Consider the following 23,033-nt stretch of genomic DNA (forward strand, 5'->3'; position numbering starts at 1 on the left):
GGTAAATACCCAGAAATAGGATAACTGGGTCATAGGGAATTTCTGGGTTTACTTTTTGCAGAATCTCCACATGGCTTTCTACTAGGATGGTGCCAATTTATCCCTTTTATTTCTCTTTCTCTCATTCTCTCCGTCTCTTTCCAGTCCTCTCTTTATTTCTCTGCCTTCATTTTTGTTCTTCCCTTTCCTTCTTCTCCCCCCATCTCATTTATTTTTCACAATTAACTATATTAGAGTGTGAAAGTTTGTGTTTTGATTATATTGCTAAAATAGAATTCTCTGAGTACTAATCTTCAACTGAAAGTTTGTAAGTGTCTTATGAATTCAGGTTTTATTAATTTTTTTTACATGTATTCAATAAAGAACCTTACATTTTGTACTCTAGATCTGCCAAGAACAAACCCAATGGTCCTTTGTTAGTGCTTGTTGCCCACGATCGGGCTCCTGCTTTGAAAATCCCCATTAACTAGATTCAGTCCAAGCAGGGTGTGATGAAATGCTCACCACAAGTTAATGAAGAGTCTGGTGTTTGTTTTCCTCTAGATTATCTGTTCTTCCAAGGCAGCTCTTCCATATCTGATACTCCTTCAGCAGCAGGCTTAACCAATGTTTGTTGAATTTAACTGAACATAGCTGACAAGGAGCATACACTTTTGCAGCGGAGAAAGAAAGGGAGGGAGGGAGATTGATTCAGTGAGATTCAGCTGTGGACCTCTAGGTATTAGGTATAAATAATGTGTTGGGTGAGCAAAAGGGAGAAAAATTGATTTGTACTGGGAAACCAGGGAACGCTTTATTAAAAAAGGGATTTAAACTAGACCTTGGAGGTATCTTGAAAGCTGGTTATTATGGGATGGAGGGGAAGAATATTCAAGGTAACGTGGACACTGAACAAATGTGAGGAGATAAGAGAGCGTGAGACATTCCATCCAGGCTGTTGGAACAGACACGTGTAAGGGAGAGTGAAAGAAAGGGGCACAGGAGGGAGGAGCAGGAGGAAGAGAAATGCATTTGATACCAGAGACAGTGACAGGTGAGGTTAGATAGTATCATGAAATACCAAATTTTCTAAAACCTGAGTGATCATTATTTACTGCCCAAAGGAGACTCTTGCTGGGACAGTAGCCCAAACCCATGTGCCTTACTCTGCTGGGATGGCCAGTGCCCAGAGGAAGCCACTTCTCACCTTGAAGTCACTATGCAGACTTTTCCTTTTTTGCTCCCCATTTGTATTCTATGCCACGTGCTTTTGATCTCTGTGATTTTCAAATTATGTTAACAGTTAAAAGTCTCAACTCTTTCATTGATGTCTTGAGGGCAGAGTCTATACCTTACCATTCAAGTGTGTGTGTGAATTCGCCATAGAATTGGGATCTTACTGGCCCTAGTTTCTGTCAGTGTCAGTTAATGAGAACAAGGCCAGCAGCCCAGACCCATGGAAAACAAGCTCCAGCGAGGCAAACCCATACTATGTAGATGCTGTTGCTCCAGCTGCCCCTTGTGGCTGAGACCCAGGACTTTGGACCACACAACTGTACGTGAAACCTCAGCCTCTGCATAAATGGGGTCAGACCTCCAGCCGCTTCCCTTCACAGTTGCTGGAAGCTCTGCAAAGTACCGAGTGAACTCTCAGCACTACCTCCTCATCCAGACCCTGCACCACTTGCACCTGGACTATTCAGAGAATTAATCCTGGGAGCCAAATTTCCTTCTTTCCATAACTGTTTTGGGATTTTCCTGCCATTGGCTGACAGACATACGTGCCTTCTCTTAGTCTTCTGGCTAATGAGCACCTGTGGAGCCACAGCATCCAGAGTTACAAATGCCATTTCTCGCCAGGTCACGTGAAGTGACGGTGGTGATGTTATTCTTGGGGTCATGTCACAGGTTGCGTTGGTAAATACCGTGCTCACAAAATCAATGATTCACATGGTTTTTATTGTCCCTTTTAGTTCATCCTGAGTGTTAGACTTGACTACAGGATCTCATATATGCTGTCCATATATAAGAAGGAATTTGGAGAAAATAACGAAAGTGCCGAAAGCCCTGCCAGTGGCTCACCAGATACCTCTCTGCCGTCAGGTAACTTTCTTGTGGTAAATTCTACTCTTCGTCTTTGGATTTCCCTAGAACTAAAAAGTACCATTCGTATTTTACAATATACTAATATTTCTAGGAGGGACAGAAATATTGATAGAAATAATCTCTGTCACTGACACATAGTAACAGACCAAGTGTTCAATAACCAGCATAGAATGACAAGGAGACTGTTTTGAATAGTTTCTTTAGAATCTTCACACCTCTACAAAGCAGAGGCCTTGTTTATTGTGGCGTTTTATTGATGTGAAAACCAACATCAGAGAGGTTGTTACCTGCTTGTGAGGTCAGGGGTTCCCTCTGAGGTCTCTTCTATTCCAGAGTGTGAATCTTGTCAGCATGATGCCTTTTTGGTGAGAATCCACAGGACATTTTTCCTTTTAGATCAATGAGCAGCAAGTGAAATGCAGCCATCAGGAGAAAAGGTGTTTTTTTAGGAAGCTGTCATTAGAGTTGTTTATTATTACTATCATCATATCATCATCATCATTATCATTAGGAGATAACACTCCCAATGGTCTGCATGCTGGATTTCTTGGGCATGTGTGTGCATGTGTGTGCATGTGTGTGCACGTATACGTGCGTGTATATGTGTTTATTTCACATGCTTATAATCTGAAACTTTTTCAATTTTCACATCTAAAACATGCAAGTAAAATTGCTGTCTTTCTTTGAGTATAGGAGTGTAGTAACAAAAGAGCATATAAATGACAGTAACAATTTTGTGACTCTAGAAAGTTCCTTGGGAGACCCAAGAAAAGTAAAGTTCCATTTTCCCAGCTACATCAGGCCTACATGACTGAATGGAAACCTGTCCTATTAAAGATTCAGCCAGCTACCAGAACTTCCTTACTGGGGATAGGACTTGTACACAGATATGAAACCCCAACCTTAAACCCCAACCACTGTGATACTGTTGGACCCTCCTCTTCTTTGTCCATCAATTTGACAGGCAAGATGCAGTGTCTGTAAGTGTGTAGTTGATATGGGTGCTGCAGCCAGTGTCTCTCGCGCCAGCTCCTCAGTGCCGCCCACAAGGAGAGTGCCCCTAGAATTGGAGTCCCCAGAGAGAAGTCTGGCCCTGGAGAGAAGTCACTTCTGCTGCATTTGCCATTATGTTGTTCTTATGCTTCCCAGTGGTGTGGAGCCGCCCCCACCAGGCCTGTTTCCAGGAATGATAGGGCAGAATCAGAAAATCTTGCTGGAGGTTGCACTGACAGCATAAAAATTACTGGTTCACAGAAGCCAGACACCTGAAACGGGAGCTCTCTGTCAGGAAGCACTGGGAGGAAAATCTGGGGCACCCCCAGAAAACCACTTGTCTCTGCCACAACTTCTCCTTGTCATAGGTTAAATTCCTAAGAGATACTGTCCTGGGGCCAATTACCTTTTTTTTTTTTTTTTTTTTTTTTTAATTTGCCTTGACTGTTTTCTTTTTATGCTTTGGAGATGAGAAATAAATTGTGTTTATCATTTACACAGTTTACAGAAATTTGTTAGTTCTTGTGGTGAGCATCTTGTCCTACAAGAAAAAGGAGTGGGTTTTAGAAGTATACTTAGGTAAAAACACCATGTTGATTGGAAGCACCAAGTAATAACAAGGTTCATTATAGGAATATTTTGATTCTTTTCCTGTCCTCTCCCATTTAAAGTATGTATATGTACATACACGTGAATTTTATACATATATATACATACATTTACATAGATAAGGTGACCTTGTAAGTAGTAATTTTCTGACCTTGTAAATATATCTACTATAAATGTCAATTTAAAGTATGTGGAACTGCATTGTGATTTTTAAAGTTGTTCATTGCTTTAGGGTGGCATAAAGAAATTAAGACACACTAATATTAACATAAATATTGTGGCTCCTAATTAGCATTAGATAAAGGTTGGATTTTTGCCATTTATCTTTGCAGCCATTGTTCCTGATATCGATGAAATTGCAGCTCAGGCAGAAACTATGTTTGCTGGAAGGTAGAGTAACATTTATGTATCTTGTTCTTGTAAATAAGATTTTACTTAGTATTTATTGATAGTTTGTTGTCTGTTACCTTCCTTTATCTGCTTATGGTTTTCATATTTTCATTTTTATTTATGGAGGCTACCTGCATTTATAGCACTGTATATTATTATTAATTTTTAAATATATTTTTATATAATTATTCCTTTTTAAACAATGTTTGCTTCCCCCCGCCCTGGTGTAGCCCTTATAGAATTTCCTTTGCCAATGCAGACATGCACCATCACCACAGTCCCCTGTATAGCACTGTATATTATATGGAAGTATAGGATTACCCCTTTCTGGTGTTGTGAGCACACCACTGCCACCACAGTCCACTGCACCCCCTCCTCACTCTGCTTTCCACCCCCCCCTCTAGTAGCTTCAATTCTGCAGTCAGGATTCTAGGGTGTGTCATCTGTTTATTTTTAGATCCTTTATGTTATCAACGTAATTTCTATTAGAAGTTTACCGTAGGGAAGAAAGCATAACTTTTCTTTAGGTCAAGTAATATAAAGGACAGGATGAGATCAGCATATTGAACTCTTCCCTGAATTCTTTGCTTTTCTTTCTTCAAATAATGACAGCACATGAATGCCTTTTAGCTTCACTGGTATAAACATCGCCGTATCTTGCACAACATTGCTTCCCTGAATCTGAGAAATGTGAGGCAAGAAACTCGGTTCTCTTAACATTATCATTAACTTTATATGTAAGAAATAAAGCCATTTCCCGGCAATTGGAAATAGCCATGATTAAAAGAAATGAAATGCCTCTGGCAGGACTACCCTCCCTTACTCCCAGAGCCCCAGCCTTTTATTGTCTTTGTTTCTTTTACGGAAATCAAACTAACAACAGTCCAAAAAAGAGTAACGTGTCTGTGCTACAAATGATTGAATTAGTAGCTTTCATTTTTATTACAGATTTTTCATGAGAACCTTCAAAGAATTCCTATCCTAAGCCTTTTCTTGTATCTTCTTTGGTTAGAAAGACAAACAAGAACGGTGAGTGAGGGGAACCAGAAGGATTTTTCTCTCTAGTGAGCATTTTACTTCACTTTGTTCTTGGACTGTTTTGCTAGTTTTTGTCATTGCTCTTGTATTTTACTATTTAATCCCCTTTTTTTTAGTCCCGAGAAGAGAGAAGGAGCTGATGTATGGTTTTTTCGTTTTAAAATAAACAGACCTTTTATCCAGTGAAATCTTTCCCAGAGCTGCCCTTGCCATGGTTGTGTGTGTGTGTTATGTGCGCTTGTATATGTGTGTGTATGCATGTGTGAATGTCTGAGCATTTGTGGGTGTGCATTTGTGTGTGTGCTCTGTCTTCCCAGCCCCTCACTGCCTGCAGTGTCCAAGTCTCTAAGTCTCTAAGCTCTGGGGAAAATCAGTGGCTGGTCTGTCTCTTCAGTGAAAGCTTTGGATTGATTCAGATTCTTATCCTTTGTCCATGCCTCAGTGACCATGTCATCTGGACTTTTCCAAAGCAAGCACTGGCAGTCCCCCACCTCAGGACCCCCACAGGCTCCGACAAACTGGGCGGTTGGCTGCCCTGCTTTCACGGACAGACATGAGCTTGTCTTTGTGCATATTTCCTCATCAGTTACATTCATTTTCCAACTTATGCAAAACAGTGATCTAACTCCAGAAACCTAGACACAATTTAGCCATCTGTGTAGGTTTCATGTTAATATAAGCCGTTTTAGGATTTTTTTTCTTTTGTTGGTATAGAAAGGAAAAAACTCCGGTTCAGCTGGATGATGAAGGAGGCAGGACATTTTTGCGGGTCCTCATCCACCTCATCATGCATGACTACCCGCCTCTGCTGTCAGGGGCCCTGCAGCTGCTCTTCAAGCACTTCAGCCAGAGGGCTGAAGTCCTCCAGGCGTTTAAACAGGTGAGAATGAGGAGCCCTCGTGGCCCATGCAGGCAGCTCTGCACATGTTGCTTGTGCCTTCCTTCCCGACCACACGGCTGCATTAAGAGATCGGGTTGCTCTTCCTGGGAAACTGTTTATTTTTTTAAATATTCATTTATTTTTAGATATATTTTACATCATTCTTCTTTTTTATACAGTGTGTGCTTTCTTCTCTCAGGTGTAGTCCCCGTGCAATTCCCACCACCAATTCACCCTTGCACAGTCACCCTAGTCCCTTGTGCTATTCTCTCCTCTGATGTGATCCCTCTCCCTCCCTGCAGAGTGTCTCTGATTTATAGTTGCCTGTTAATTTTGTTTTTTTATTTTTTATGATTATTTTTTTCCTGATCCTTTATTTGGTTCTCCTATATTCCTCCTATAAGTGACACCATCTGATAATTTCTTTTTCCTTGTGGAATATTTCACTGAGCATAATTCCTTACAGCTCCATCCATGTTGCTGCAAATGGCATGAATTTATCTTTTTTGATTGCTGAGTAGTGTATGCCCAAAAATAGATGATTGGGTCAAGAAGATATGCCAGATATACACAATGGTATTACACAATGGAACACTTTCTGTTTTAAAAGATACGTATGGCCTCGTCCAATACCAAGACATGATCTGTTTTAGAAAGAGTTCTCCACAAGTGAGAGTCAGTTAGTATCTTCAGTGTGAATGACAGGCAATAAGATGTAGGAAGCAGTGGGGGATAAGACCATAGCCAGGAATTTTGTGTCACTGCTGTTCTTTTGACTCCAAATTTTGCTGATAAATTTGTTTAGGACAAGCAGTAGCACTGAAATAAATGTTTTGTGACTGGAAAAAAAGGTATAAATCTAAAATAAAGGGATTGTTATGGAAATAATCCTTTTTCTTCATCATCTTTGAATAACATCAGTCTTGCAATTATTAATGAATATTACCTAAATGATTACATGTGTTTTGCTGATACTTAATTTCTTTAATAAGCATTGATCTTCATTAGGAAGTTTGACTAGGCTATGTTAAAAATATGAAATAGAGCAATTATATAATAGATATAATTATGCTTATTATATTTGTATATGAGATACATATACATTTTAAAAAATTAAAGTTTATGGCTGTGAACTCTAGGTTATATCTATCAATATTTACTTCCACTCATTTTTAAGTTTCTACCTCTTTCAAACCAATAGACTAGTCTCAGAAGCTATTATTCATTTTAAATAACTCTTTAATGCTTAGAAAAGCAATGCTAAGTCTCACTTGTGAAAAAATTCTTTATAACATGTTGATATATTGTTTAGAGTGCACACAGATACTGCCAGGTAAGTTTTCATGGGCAGTTTACAGCTAAACACATCTAATAGTCATAAATAATCTTGAAATATCAAGCCTACTAAGAGACAAATATATTATAAGACCTGGAATTTTAGATGTATGCGTGTGTGTGTGTGTGTGTGTGTGTGTGTGTGTGTAAAGTAGCAATGAATACAATTCCATAAGTTGATTTAAGGGCTAAAATTCTTCTGTTTCCAGGTGCAGCTGCTGGTGTCCAATCAGGATGTAGATAACTACAAGCAAATCAAGGCTGATCTGGACCAGCTTCGACTGACTGTAGAAAAGTCCGAGTTATGGGTTGAGAAGAGCAGTAGCTATGAGAATGGAGAAATGGGTGACAGTCAAGTAAAGGGTGGAGAAGAGCCAATAGAGGTTTGATTTCATGATCTATTTTGAAATAATCCATACGATAGCTTTTAAATCATGTGCCCAACTGTCAAGATTGTTCAAAAACAAAAATTTTATTCTAAGTAACAGAATGTAAATCTTGTATTTGCCAAGTCAGTTAATTCCATAAATCTGTATTTTAGTAAATCCTGGTCAATTGCTACCATTTCTACTCTTGTCTACTTTCTTTACTCTTTGTTCTTTCCATTATGATCTTGAAATAAAGATAATGGGAGGGAGTGTGATGCAGAAAAACAGAATGTGTCCTGAAATTGGACTCTAACATAGGACTTCTTTGTTGTTACTATCCCTCATGGGTAATTACACCCTAGAAATCATTCCTTTTGTTATTGCATATCCTTGTTCACTATATTAAAATATCTAAATGGAAGACAATATGCTTTATTACCAACATGAAAATACTAAAAATCTGTATTTGTTCTAAAGAGTGATGAGATGGTGATTGTAAGTCTGCTGTATTGGTTTGCATTTTCAGTGGGCTGATGTTTTGCATTTCTCTAAATAAGCATAACCACTTCAGAAGATTTAAGGAATTCTTCAGTGATGATCATGAGATAAAATAATTGATAATGTATTGGTTTTCTTAGATGCTGGTCCTGTGATTCTTTTAGTTGTTGTTGTTGTTTTAAAGATTTATTTATTTATGTATATAAAAGCTGGGGTGTAGGCCAGAGGTTCAGGGGCTGAGAGGATTCACCAGAGAGACTGGGGAGCAGAACAGGCGGATTGACTGGAATATACTGCTGAGGGGAGCAGTAGGCGAGACAGGAAAGGTCTGCTGCACCTTGTGGGTCACTTCCCTGGCCAGCTGGGGATTGCTTCATAGTGCTGACTCTTAACCCCTTGTGCCACCAGGGTGGCCTCTCTTTTAGTTGTTTTTTAACCTGCAAGATTTTAAACAATTTAGAGGCCATTCTGACCCCAGATTTTGTGTATGTTGGAATACCAAATTATTTTGGGGGGAAAGGTAATGACAGAGTGGGAGACAGTTAGAATCATCAAAATGTTGAAAACCTCCCAGGGGAAATTCACCTGGGTTGTGGAGGGAGGGGTGCTGCTTCATACTTGTCTCAGTACTGGTTACCACTAGTCTGTATAAAATTTTTGAATTAATCTGTTAGGAACATTTTTTTTGTGATTCTATAATGTGAGTTAGTAGAATGTAGAATTTCTACTCCATACATTTTATTTTATTACTAGTTTTAATTTATTGAAATAGGCTTCTTCCATAACAGTTTTAAGAAATAAAATTTAGCATTTATTTTAACACTCTCTACCAAGTCTTAAGGCAAACATTTTCATGTATGGCATCTCTATTTACATGTTATAACCAACTTTGGAAATAGTTATAAAGATCACATTCCTAAGGATGAATCCTGTACGCTGGAGGTCAGAAAGCCCAGGATTTGCCAATTAGCTCTGTGTCACTCTAATGAGATTTTAACTCAGGTCTTTTTGATAAGTCCTGGGCTCTTTATTGTCAGATTGCACTTCCTGACATATTATTTAAATACATCAAGAGATGCATTATGTTTTCACAAGTTGAGAAAATGCTTCCTTTTGAAATTATGTATTCCACAGATATTCTAGAGAATAAAATAGTTGCCTCTTCTTACAGAAGGTTTTATTTAAAAATGCAAGAGCCTTAAACCATACAAAAATGCTTTGTGCTTTTTTGTGAATGTTTGCAAAAACAAACTGCCAGCCAAGCTAGGTGTGATGTCTCACAAAGGGCGTTCTTTACAAGTCTTCACTTGAAGTTCCAGTCTGCTAAGGACAGTGGAGAAAGAGCCTCTACCGTAGTATATAGATCATGGCATCTTCTTAGCAGTTTAATAAACATTTAGGTAACAAGGAACGACAATAATCAGTCTGACTGAGGATGTCTGAGCGATAAAGCTGCCTTACATATGGCTTGTAAAACTATTTTCCTAGGGACTTCAGACCAATACAAGCAGGGATTTATTTTGTAGGGTACAGGACTTATCAATTTAGGAAATGATGATTATTTTAAGTACTTCAAGCAGGAAGTGATTTCATACAAGGAGCTGAAGTTTGGGAAAGTCTGAAAGAGCACAAATTGGAATCTGCTCCTGGCACAGCTGATTTCAAGATTCATTATGGCTCTAGTTTATTTTTTTTAATTAATTAATTAATTTTTAAAACAATATTTGCTTCCCCCCCACCTCCTCAGATTGAGTCCCCATAGAATTTCCTTCCCCAATGCACCCGTGCACCATCACCTCAGTCTCCTGTGCTCCTCCCTCCCTCCCTCTCATCCCTCTCCCTCCTCTTCCCCTGCAGGATGTCTCTGGTTTATAGTTGTCTGTTTTTGCTTTGTTGTGTTTTGTGCTGTTATTATTTTTTTTTAACACTGATGTCTTATTTGGTTCCCCTATATTCCTGCTATAAGTGAAACCATCTGTTATTTTTCTTTTTCCTTTTGGCTTATTTCACTGAATATAATTCCTTCTAGCTCCATCCACGTTGCTGCGAATGGCATGAGTTTATATTTCTTGATTGCTGAATAATATTCCATGGTGTATATGTACCACACTTTCTTGATCCAGTCATCTATTTTTGGGCATTTGGGTTGTTTCCAGGTTTTACCTTTTGTAAATAGTGCTGCCATAAGCATAGGTGTAAAGGTGTTCCTTTGAATCAATGTGTTTATGTCCTTTGGGTAGATCCCTAGTAGTGGAATTGCCAAGTTGTATGGTAGTTCCTTTTTTAGTAGACTGAGGAATCTCGACAGCTTTCCATAGTGGTTGGACCAGTTTGCACTCCTACCAGCAATGTAGGTGAGTTCCTTTTTCACCACATTCTCGCCAACTAGTTTGAAGGTCAAGATGTTACTTTGGCTGCTGCCACCACCACTGACAAACACATCAGAGTATGTGCCTACATGATGGAGCACTCATATTTACTGGGATTTTTTCTCAGCCCTCCCAGGCCCAAGGATGGCCGTGAGTTGGATAGGCATTTAGAAGTATGGGTTTTGGAGTCAAACTCTCCTGCTGTGTGTATGTGTGTATATAGCACCTGTTTTCATCTCTAAGTTTTATTGTCTCTTCAATGGACATAATCACAGAACTGACCTGCTGGAACCGCTGTGCCAGTTAATATGGCTTCAGAATGAAAATAGAAGCAATAAGGTCACACGATACTTACAAGTCAAGAAGTAAGGCTCTTGTTTAAACTAATTCATTGTTTCAGTGCTGTTTCTTGGACCAGCAGGCTTAATTCTCAGGCAGATTTTTCTCAGGGTTGCTTCTTGGCAGTAGTGTCGTGGGCATCACCCCCTGAATCTATCAAGGAGCCATATTTATGCCTTCCTGGCATGGGATCTTCTCCGGGTGCCCCTCAGTAGATAGTACTGCGTGAATCCTTGGCCCAAACAGGGCCACATGCTCACCTCTAAACCGACAGGCTGTAAGATTAGGCTAAGGAAAAAGTCCCCCTCAAGCTGAGTTACAGGAAGGATAGAGGGCAGAACATAATGGGAACCTGTAACAAGGAGGAATGAAGAAAAGGTGGTGATCGGCATTCAAGAGTGTCTGCCCAAGTCAGCACCAGTGAATGCTTGTTAAAGTGCTTATTGTTCTTGGGACCTCCCTGGTGGCACAAGGGGTTGAGTCTCAGCACTATGAAGCAATTCCCAGATACTGCAGCAAGAGTTTGATCCCGGCCAGGGAAGTGACCCACATGGCGCAGCAGACTTCGCCTAGCTTGCCCCCTGCTCCCCTCAGCAGTGTATCTCAGTGGATCTGCCTGTTCTGCTCCCTGCTCTGTCTCTGGTGAATCCTCTCACCTCCCACCCCTCCTCCCCAGCATCTCTGACCTGTACCCCAGCTCTTGTATGCATAAATAAATAAATCTTTAAAAGAAAAATGCTTATTGGTTTTTAGGTGCAACATGCTGGGGTTTTTACTATGGTGGATGTAGAATGATAAAATCTTAGAGCTAAATACTATATAGGGTCTGAAGTCCAGTTCTTATTTTGTCTTGAAAAAGCTCACTTAAATCAAATAGTTCTTGAAACAAACTTCTACAATGGGAAATCCATTACCCCTGGGGGTAGCACATTCTATTAAAATTAATGTATAACTGAGGAAAGTAGAATATTCTCAGTAAGACCTGGGTCCCACACACTGCCACTCCCATGAGTGTACTTTGTTAATTTCCTGACTTTTCTTAATGATTTTACCACACGTGTCTGTTTTCCCAAAACATAAGAAATATATGAGACAATTTCATCTAGTTCTGTTTGATTTATGTTTTCCCCTCTCATGCTTGTGGGTGTGTAGGCAGAGCGCATTCATTTCCTCTAATATTAATACACTGTGGGTAAGTGTTTACTTAGGTCACTGCTGAGGGACAATTTTGATTCTTTACATTCTAGTGTTTGTAAAGAAACTTTGCTGCCAAAAGCAATGGTGCTATGAGAATTCATGATTCTCACTTGATGCACATCTTAAAGAGACTCTTTAGGATGTATATTTAGGCGTAAAACATTAGTATGTTCACCTTGGCCCAGGGATGCAAGTTGTTTTTCAAAGACTGAGGGACACCCCTCCTACATGTGGTGGGATTTCCCTTTGCTCTCCCTGCTTATAACTGCTGGTTTACTCACTTTTAATTTTTTGATAATTGGGTGTGTTTGATCGATTTTTGCTATTGTAATTTTCATTTACTTATGAGGTTGAGCATGTTTTCATATGTTTATTGGCCACTTCATTTCCTCTTCTATTTTAGTTCAAAGCTGAGTTCTGTATAGTTAGGTAGTCAGATCCTACCAATTCATCTATATCTGTCATTCAAGTTAAAATATCTTTTTTAAAATTAAAAAAAATTATTATTTTTTAAATTTTATATATTTTTACATCATTTTTCATTTTTGCACAATGTATGCATTTTCATCTTGGTTATAGTCCCCTTACAATTCCCACCCCCCTTGTTTTGATCCTACTCCCTCCCCCTCCCCTACCCATGTAGTGTGTCTCTGGTTATAGTTGCTTGCTTGTTGATTTTGATTTTTACTTTATTATAAAAGATAAACTCATGCAATTTGCAGCAACATGGATGGACCTGGAAGGGATCATGCTCAGCGAAATAAGCCAGAAAGAAAAAGAAAAATACCAGATGGTCTCACTCATAGCAGGAATTTAAAAAACCTAAATAGGGACCAAGTTAAAATATCTTTCACTTCAAGTCATGGTGGAGCTGTAAGTTCACACTTGAACCTGACTTTTTCATGTGCTGTTACTTTTTTTTCCTACTTTGGTAAGATTTTCCACTGTGGTGATGAGTAGAAGTAGTGATAATGGGCATCCGTGACTTGCTTCTGTTTTTAAAGGGAATGGCTTTAATTTTTCATTACTGAGCTTCATGTTTATTGTACCTTTTTGGGTGTCTTCTCTATCAATTGAGGAAATTTCATTTTATTCCTAGTTGGCTGTTTTTTAAATACCATGTATGTTTATTTAATCAAATACAATTTATGCATCTATTAAGATTGTTATTTTTCTTTAACCTTAATCTGGTAATTTTAATAATATGAATCATAAATAGAGCTTCTGACATAGTAATGTTGCATTCTAGAATAAACAAATCTTTTTTCTTACTTTTTAAAATAATGTTTTTATGAAGGTGACATTAGTTTACAACCTTATTTGATTCAGAAATATTGCACCCCACCTCTTCAGATGTTTGTCACCAGTGGAATAACTGTATCTTGGAGATTTTATTTTTTACATTGTTAGATTTAGCTTGCAAATACTGGTTAGGATTTCACATCTGTGTTGTCAGTAAGAGTGGCCTGTAATATCCCTTTCTTCTGCTATCCCTGTCAAGTGTTCATGAAAGGTTAGACTAATCCCATAAAATGAGTTGCAAAATAGTCCTCTTTGTGTGAGATTGGGACGATGTGTTCCATGAAATTTTGGGGAAAACTTATCTACTGGGGCCTTGGATTTAGTTTCTGGGAAGAGTAAACTACTGATCGAATTTCTTGAATGATTATAAGTTTATTCGTATTTTTAATTTTGGATCAGTTTGTTTCACCTTTTTTATACATATACTTATTTTTTAATTGATTGCCATAACTATATTTTTAAGTTTCTCTGTAGCTTTATACCCCCAGTTCATTCTTGAAGTGTTTCCTCTCTCTCCCTTCTTTTCTCTAACTCAAACCTGACCAGAATCCTTTTTAAAGAACCTGTTTTTGGCTTTGTGGAGCTTCTGGATTTGTTTGCTATTAATGGTAGGCTATTCTATTATTTTATCTTTGGTGTTGACAAACTTTTTAGACTTTAAAAATAATTAATGGCATAATTTCCCTCTACAGAACTACATTTTGCAAATTTTGCCAAACTGTTAAGTATGTTATTATGCAATGTTAGATATTTAAGCATCTCCATTAAGATTTCATCTTTGCACACAAATGGAATATTACTCAGCAATCAAAAAAGATAAACACATGCAGTTTGCAGCAACATGGATGGAGCTAGAAGGGATCATGCTCAGCGAAATAAGTCAGAAAGAAAAAGAAAAATACCGGATGGTCTCACTCATAGTAGGAATTTAGAAAACCTAAATAAGGGACCAGGAAAAAGACTAATTAATACAAAGTAAAAATCAAAATCAACAAGCAACTATAAACCAGAGACACACTATGGGGGGGGAGGGACAGGGAGAGGAAGGATTAGGGTCAAAATAAGGGGGGGTGCAATTGCCAAAATGAAAATGCATACATTGTACAAAAATGAAAAATGATGTAAGAATTATATAAAATGAAATATTAAAAAAAAATTTCATCTTTGGCCCAGAATTACATGGAAGTAACTTTTAAAAATTCCATATAGGTGAAAATTATCCTTTTTTGTTATCCTTTTGTTATTAAATTCTTTTTTATTTTATATATTTTTTACATCAATTTTCATTTTTGCACAGTGTATGCATTTTCATCTTGCTTATAGCCCCATACAATTCCCACCCCCTGCTTGTTTTGATCCTACTCCCTCCTCCCCCCTCTGTAATTAGTCTCTGGTTTAACTTGAGGCAAGAGAATCTGGTTATGGTGACACCATTTCTCCAAAATTTGTTAATGTTTGTTATTTGACCTGTTATAACCATCTGGGGTTTTAATATTCCATGTGGGCTTGAGAAGAATGTGAATGGGTGTAGACTAATAAATCAAACTTAATTGTGTTTAAATCACCTAGCTGCATACTAATATTTTTGTTATCTTGGCATAATAAAGGAATTGTGTTGACATTTCTCACTACATTGGTGGGCAGATCAATTTTTCCTTGTTATTGTATTTATTTTTACTTTTTGTGTTTTAAGTTTATTTTATTAGATGTCTACAAATTGAAAATATTTCTTACCAGAAACAGAAACCTTTTGTCAGACCAGACGAGTGTTATCCCCCCAAACTGCTACTGCCTCGCTTCTCCTCCCATTGCTGCTGTTGGAGACTTTTTTGCTACCTCATGGGTAGCATTGCTTTGATTCTGAAATTCCTGTTAGAGGCCTCCATATTTATTTGCTTCCTTTTAATAATTTCATACCTGTGACTTTGGGCTGAATTTGAACAATTTCTTTAGGTTCAGCTGAGTCTCTTCTCAGCTGTGTCCGGTTTGCAGTTTACCCATTGACTTTTAAATTTTATTCAGTTTACTTTTTCAGACATGAAATTAGATTTTTCTTTCAAATCTGTAGGGTTGTTTTGGACCATCTTTTATTGCTTCCTAATTTAGTGATCCCATATGACTCTATTGTAGCCTGCTCGTCATAATTCCACCATCTGACCTACTTGGAAGTTTCTTATGAGTCTCATTTGGTTTCAGTTTTGTTTTGGTAATCTTTGGTTATGAGAACCTCCCTTTTTTTCTTAATAGACTATTTTTAGACCAGCTTCAGGTTTAGAAAAAAATTGTGCAGGAAGTGCAGAGAATTCCCATATATTACATCTTTTTTTTTTATTTTTGTTTATTTATACAAGTACTGGGTACAGTCAGAAGCGCAGGAGGGTGAGAGAATTCACCAGAGCCAGAGCGGGGAGCAGGGCAGGCAGCGGGACCGAGGTACACTGCTGAGGGGAGCAGCGGGCTGCAGGAGAGGTCTGCGCGCCATGTGGGACCCTCACACGGTGGCCGGGGATCGAGCCGGCGCTGCAGAGGCCGGCGGGCAGCTTCGCAAGCCAGCGCTCAACCGCTGCGCCACCGGGGAGGCCCCCATATATTACATCTTTCCCCCACCTGATTGTCCTGTATTGATTAGCCTAGTGTAAAGGCAGGACTGGCCACTGAGCAGGTTTTCTGATCCCTTGCAGACCAGGTAAAGGAGGAGTCAGAGTCCTTAGTGGGTTTTTGCAGGTCTTTTATTGGGGTTCACCAGGCATATGGCAGGCAGGGGTGCTAGGGGGCCGGGAGGCTGGCAGTCCTCCCAGCCCCCAGCAAATCTTTACTCTATCTGGACTCTCTGGCGTTCGTTCTGCTGCTTCTCGGCTTCTGCTTCGGCTTCTCCTGGCGTCCCCGCGACGCCGCCCTTAAAAAGCACAGTCTTAGCTCAGCTGAATCCCATCTACCTATGCCCACACCCTATTCCAGGTGCCCGCCATCAGGCATGCATTCAGGACAAGGATCCATCATCTATCCTGATGGCGGAAGGCAGAAAAGCCTGATATTTTCTTTACCCTACACCTAGTGTGTTAGTGTGGTACACTGTTAAATGGATGAGCCTATATTGATACATTATTATTAAGCAGAGCCCATGGTTTACTTTAGATTTCACAGTGTTGTGGTTTTGACAAATACACATCATGTATATTACAGTATCATATATACCATCATCATGTATACTACATCATGTATCACCATTACAGTATACTACAGAGTAGTTTCACTGCCCTGAAAATCCTCTTAGCTCCACTTATTTATCTCTTCCTCCTGAGCTTCTGAGCCCTCGGTAACCTCACCTTTTTACTCTCTATAGTTTTGCCTTTCCCAGAATGCTCCATAGCAGGAACCATACAATGTATAGCTTTTTCAGACTCGCTTCTTTCATTTACTTGCTAGCTCATTTTTTTTTTTAAATCAGTGAGTAATACTCCATTGTCTGGCTGTGCTAATTTATTTATCCATTCACCTGTGGAAGGACTTCATCTTGGTGATTCCTGTTTGGGCCCATTATGAATAAAGCAGTTGTAAATATTCCAGTGTAGGTTTTTAAAAAATATTTCTTTCTTTCTTTATGCATACAAGAACTGGGGTGTGGGCCAGAGATGCAGTGGGTGAGAGGATTCACCAGAGACACAGTGTAGGTTTGAGCTCACACCTGGAAGTTGAAAATAGATTATTTTCCTCCTCAGAATGCTTGTCATTGCCTCGCCCTGTTACCAGGGGGCGCTGCTGGCCTGAGACCCGTGGCTTCCTTCCCACACACCTGTCTGAAGGAAGGGGCCTGGGTTTAGCTTCCCAGACCTGATCCTGGCTCACTGTTGACTTGGGCTGGAGGTTGCAGAGCTTGTTTTGCCATTTGCCTTCAGGGAATCTTCTCCTGTTGCCTAGAAGCTGGGGCTTTCCCATTTGGTCTCAGGTTAATTTTTTTCTTTGGAGACAAAACATGGAGTTGCCTTTGTTTTCTGTGAACCAAGTAACATACTTGGAATCGGTTTCGTGTCTAGGATCTACTTGTTTTGTTATAGTCGGGCCCCTTGCTGTTTTAAGTTCTTTCTAACTGCAGAAGTCCTAGGCAAAGTGTTTACTTAGATATTTAGTCATTTTAAAAGCTTTTGTTAGGAACTTAGATTTTTAAATGTGGAATCCCCTTAGGCCTGGGTTTAATCCAGAGAAGCTTTCCTTTGCACCTGTGAGGATCTTTGGATTACCACATTCTGTAACTATCTTTCATGGAGTGTTTGCCTTGGGACTTTGGACGTCTCTATATTAATGAGAGTTCTAGTTTCAAGTCTTGAGCTGAAGTGAGATTGTGTTGGGATTTAAGACCAAGTCAGGGCAGACACCAGACACGCCTGTGTTCTTCTGTGGTCATGTTTTGCCCTGGTTTTGCCCCTGGACTTCTCCATGAGGTGTCCTAGGTGTCCTGGCAGGTTCTTGAGCAGAACCTTCATTTCTCTTTCTGCCCCATCTGTGACTCTTCTCTGCTGTTTTGTGTGAGACGCACTAAGACCCAGCTTATCAGATGTGGACGCAGGCCCAGGTCGCCAAGAATGAATCCAGTCCTAGATTATCATTGGGAAATTTTTATGATTTCCTAGCCTCCATTTGCTTTCCTCTCTTTACTTACAAGAGATACTTTCCGTATTTTCTCCATCAATTTTGGGTAGTGTACCCATGCAGAGGGGGTGCTCTACACAGGTACTTGTCATTTTCTCTAACAGTTCCTGAGAGTTGAAGACTTTTCTTCATTTCAAACCCATGGTCCCACCTTGTCACATACATTCACACGTGCTAGATTTGAGGCACCGTGAACCAACTGGAGCTGAGTCTCCTCTATTTGATTGTCATTGTATTCCTCTAGAGTGCAGTCTTTCATGTGAACATTCTAGTAAAGTGTAATTCTGTCCCTTCACCATCATCACTCTTGTCATACATACCTGGACTCATTTCCCTTCTTAAAGTTTCATGTTGTGAATCAGATCTAAAATCTGAGACATGGGCCTAGCTCTTCAGGGGTGAACACACCGAGGGGGCCCCCAAGAACACCATGTCAGAGATGCTTGAGTATCCTGAGCTGTGTGGCCCAGAAAGGGAGAGGCTGGTGAGGCCTGACCACAGGGAGCAGGCGTCACTGTTTTGAAGGATCAGGAGGCTCTAGTTAGTGAACAGATTCAAGAGTAATTGGAGAAGCAGAGTTCCACAAGAAGTGGGAGTGGCTGGAAATTTGGGACTTTGAAGATTCTGGTGTAGGAGATGAATAGATAACCTTGACAATTTTCATGTGGCAGAATCCAGGAGGATTCAACAGAACAAGAGAGTAGAGGTAGGAGCCCCAAACCCAGATTCAGGTGTGAGGTTACATAAGCCTGAACTTGGAAGGTGGCAGCAGATATGTAGACTAACAGGTGGGTTGGAAAGTGGGAAAAGGGCACATTTTTAGTAGATTAATATAAGGAGGGAAAAGTGAGAAACTAACAAGTTGTGACTCATACTCAGCCAAATATTCAACACTGTGGAACAAACCAGCTGCCCAAGGTAGCGGCGATTTACTGTAACAGGATGAAATCTCTCCCAGTATCGATGAAAACAGCCAGCAGCAAGCAGCAGGCCCTCTCGCAGGCCAGTGCAAACAGTCATCCTTTGTTGTTTGGAGATCTTCACAAAGGCTCCAGACACGGGGCTGTTGGCATTGTTTTAAAACAGCTCATAATGGTCTAACTTTGTGCCTGCTTAGATATCAGAAGGCCAGTATCATTAATGCCAGTGTTCATTTTAGTCATCAAAAATATTTCCAAGTAACACAAAAGTGTCCGTCTCTCACTGGTAAATTCTGTATCTTATGGCCAAATCTTAGGAGATGGTCCAAAGTGGTCGCACCACTGATCTCTTACAGGTACAGGGGAGAACAGGATAGGTTGGTTCATGTGTGAGCCCACTGAGTGCCTAGCACCTGTGATCATTATTTCCTATTGTATATTAGTGTTTCCCTTTATTAAAGGTACTGTTGCTGAAAGCTTAAAGGGCCATGTATAATAAGTTGGTAATATCAGTAGATTAGGAGCAACTACTAATCCATGACATTTGAATATATCTTGACTTCTAATATAGGAAGGAGGGATTGACTCCCGAAGCTCTCTCTGAGTGGGTGAAGTCAGGTTGCCCTCTGTGTTACCCACCCATTTACTAGGAGAAGCAGGTCCTTTGGGCATCACAGTGCTGCTAAGAGAACTTCCTGCTGATGCTCTTTCTTTTGGCTGTTGTTCATTTTTTTTCACAGTGATTTTGCTTTTACATCTCTACATGTTTTTGTCTCTGCATTCATCAAAGTGTCTGAACATACATTTAGCCATCTATTGAGTTTTTAACTTCAGGGACTGTGTTTTCATTTTTAGGTCTTCCAGTTGCTTTTATTTCATATTCATCCTCCTGGGTTCTATCTACTTGCTCATACTATATATATATATACGTATATGGCAGTGTCCTTTGGGTCTCTGGGATTTCTAGATAACATATTGGTCACACAATTTGTAGGTTTTGACGGGAGCATTGTATTCTCTTCCAAGAGTCTGTACAGTGGTTTTGCTCCTCCTAGGACCATTGGCTTCTGCCTCTGAACAGAGCTGGTGTTCCTAATCAATTGCAATTTACCATGGACATCTAAATCCACACTTTCTAGCTGCCAGGGACTGTGTCTGTGCCTTCATTGACACGTTATTTGCAAACTTGCCTAATAAAAAGTTACTGTGGTGTGTGTGTGTGTGTGTCTATGTGTATGTGTATGTGGGGGGTTATTAGAAACTTGAGGCCCATGCTGTTATTCTCCCTGGCATGGTGGGAGGAAAAAGAACCCAGGCCTTGTCTTCTCTTGGTGATCCGTGGCCTACTAACTTTTCTCTTTCCCAGTCAAGCTGTCCTTTACCATTGGAGTCTTTTATAGGTCATTGTGGGCACAGAGGGCTCCGCTTGGTCTGCTCTTTGTCCTTACTCCATTCAAGTTAAAGGAGGACCTTCCTCAGCAAATTTGTCAGACCGCAGCACATTTTGTCCGCCATCTGTATCCCGAGCCTTCTCCTGTAGCCACCATTCAACTGAATCAGTGGAAATCATCTATCAATCACCCTCCTCCCAAATCCCTCTTCCCTGCCCACCTAACTCCAAATGTGGGGTAAATGTAGCTGGCACTTATTCACAGTGGTTGGTCCTCACTGTACCACTGTGACTATTGGTTAAAGATAGTTGTTTAAATACCTCAGAAGACTTTTTCATGGCTTACATCTCACTGGAATGTTAGACTCCCAATATTGATTTTTTGTTTTCTTCCTTAGCATTCATTTTCCTCATAGGTATTTGAATTTTAATCTCAGGGAAGCCAAAACTGCCACCAGACCCCCTGATGGTGCAAATTAGCTTAACATGCAAGGCCAGAGAAGTAGATCAGGGGTGACTTTAAGGATTCTACAGAGCCCTAGGTAATTTCTAAATGATTGGCATATGATGTTGCTCTACGGTGGGTCAGAGAAAAAATACTGCATTGCCCATAGTGAGGGTACCCTTCAGTCACCTGAAGGAAGTAACATTTATTTGGAAGAGCCCCAACTACTCAGTTGATAAGTCAATCAGGTACAAAAGACTGGCGGTTAGATTTCGCCCTCATTTTGGAGATAGGTGAGAAGGGAAGAAGGGAAGAGGAGAGTGATTGGTAGGGGACACTGGTTTAATTGAACGGTGGCTATAGGAGAAGGTCCAGGATATAGATGGCGGATGCAATGCTCTGCGGTCTTGCTGACTTGACAAATTTGCTGAGGAAGGCCCTCCTTTAACTTGAATGGAGTGGGGACAAAGAGCAGACAGGCCCTGAGCTATTTTAGTCATGCAGCTGCAGATGGAGACAGTTCTATGGGGTAGGATTTGGAAAGTCTTTTCTGAAAAGCATGACTGCTCTTGCTTAAATTATGGAGCCAGATCCCCATGAATTAGTGCCAATATTTAGCTCAACATATAGATCCTGCATATTTTCTTTTTTTTGTTTTGTTTTGGTTTTTTGGCTGTTGATATAAAAAAGTTTCCTTACCTGATGCAGAATAAATTGTATTCAGAACCAGGGCTTGTTTAGACATTCACCCTTTTGAGTCTGTTTAGAACCCTGCTGTTTATCCAATTTCTAGATTCTTCTTGTGGTATTGTTTCTGAATCTACTGCTTTATGTGACATCATAGGCAATTAAAAATCTAGCCCTCTCTTTCAAATGACAACTAAGTGGTTCCTTCTATTCCATTAGAGGAGATTAATTCAAGTTCTTCCAGATGATAAGACGCAATTGCAATAAAGTACAAGTGCTTTTGTAATACCATATGTATTCTTCATTTCTGTCATCAAGACAATAGCTTGGATATCTACCATACATATGGCATTGTTCTCAGTGTTAGGGTTTTTTTTTTGGAGCTTGCTCTGCTCAGGGACTCTGGATAAGTGATGCTTCTACGTTTTGTACCTTACAAACATTTTGTCCTTAGAATAAAGCAAGGGCTTTGTTGATTTGGCCACTGACCTATGACCATAGTTATGTAGGATATAAAAAATGTAGTCAATTTCTGTCCCTACTAAAGTAAAAATCTTGGAATGCCTATGCTTGGAACCTTTGACCTCCTATTGGGAAAACAAAACCTAACTGTAGTTGCACAATTTACATATTTCTTAAATTCCCCTGATTACCACTTTGGAATCATCCAGATGTTCTATGGCTTAATAATTTTGTGCTGTGTAATTATATTGAATTATTTTCTGAAATTAAAAGGGACTGTTTATTGAATTCTCCAGCATTGCTTCCTTTGGTTGACTACTGGCAATTTTAAATTAAAATAATTATTCTTCATAATTTCCATACTTAAGGAGTTGAGCATTTATCTGTGTCTTCCCCTCTAAAAAAGCATAACTTTCTGTAATGTAGTACATTTTGTCTGAGATAACTTTTCCTAAAACAAGACAGTTGCTTTTTCTTCAGGCCATTGTTTGAAAAATAGACTTTACTATATCTGCCAAATCATTTTTACTGATTTTTTTTTTTTTGACATTTATCACAATCTCCTTTCTATCTTAGGAGCTTTGTCGGTCTTTGGACTTGGTCGTGCCTTCATCCTTGTTTGTAGTACAAACCTGGTCTTTAATACCCTCTTCCCAGAGAAATGAATATGACCTCTAAAAGCTTCAACCTCCTTTATCATCTGAAAAGGAAAATTTAATTATGTTTCTGGATTTTGCAATTTTTACTTCTCATCTACAAAGTGTTTTAGTTATCAAACAGAAGCTCTGCTTGCCTCATCTATGTAGTTTCCACTCATTTTAACCACCGCCTTTCCTCTCCTACTAGTGACTTAACTTACTTAACATTTTAGGAATCACTAGTGTCTGATGGCCCACAGACAATACCTTACATTTTTAGTTCCTTCTTTTATTTACCCAGGCTGGAGATTGGACCTCTTTCATTTACCTCCTAGGGTTTAATAGGATAAATGACCGTAGGGCAACATTTTGATTGTTTTCCTTGTTCATAGCCTTTTTTCCTTGCACTTCCACCTCTACTGAGTGAAGGAGACCAGAGGG

At 39.6% G+C, this 23,033-nt stretch overlaps 1 protein-coding gene across 2 annotated transcripts in view; it reads left to right on the forward strand.

Annotated features, from left to right (window-relative positions):
* ITPR2 (inositol 1,4,5-trisphosphate receptor type 2) overlaps positions 1-23,033 on the forward strand; it is a 450,075-nt gene that overhangs the window by 172,377 nt on the left and 254,665 nt on the right. For both annotated transcript variants that reach the window (XM_037514200.2, XM_054696343.1), the window contains exons 23-26: positions 1,953-2,082; positions 4,020-4,077; positions 5,830-5,995; positions 7,540-7,713. In XM_037514200.2, coding sequence (XP_037370097.1) covers positions 1,953-2,082; positions 4,020-4,077; positions 5,830-5,995; positions 7,540-7,713 — 528 coding nt within the window. The remainder of the gene's footprint in view (positions 1-1,952; positions 2,083-4,019; positions 4,078-5,829; positions 5,996-7,539; positions 7,714-23,033) is intronic.

This window comes from Talpa occidentalis, unplaced genomic scaffold (assembly GCF_014898055.3).
Source record: "Talpa occidentalis isolate TD23 unplaced genomic scaffold, MPIMG_talOcc4v2.1 talOcc4.16, whole genome shotgun sequence".
Lineage (NCBI taxonomy): Eukaryota > Metazoa > Chordata > Mammalia > Eulipotyphla > Talpidae > Talpa > Talpa occidentalis.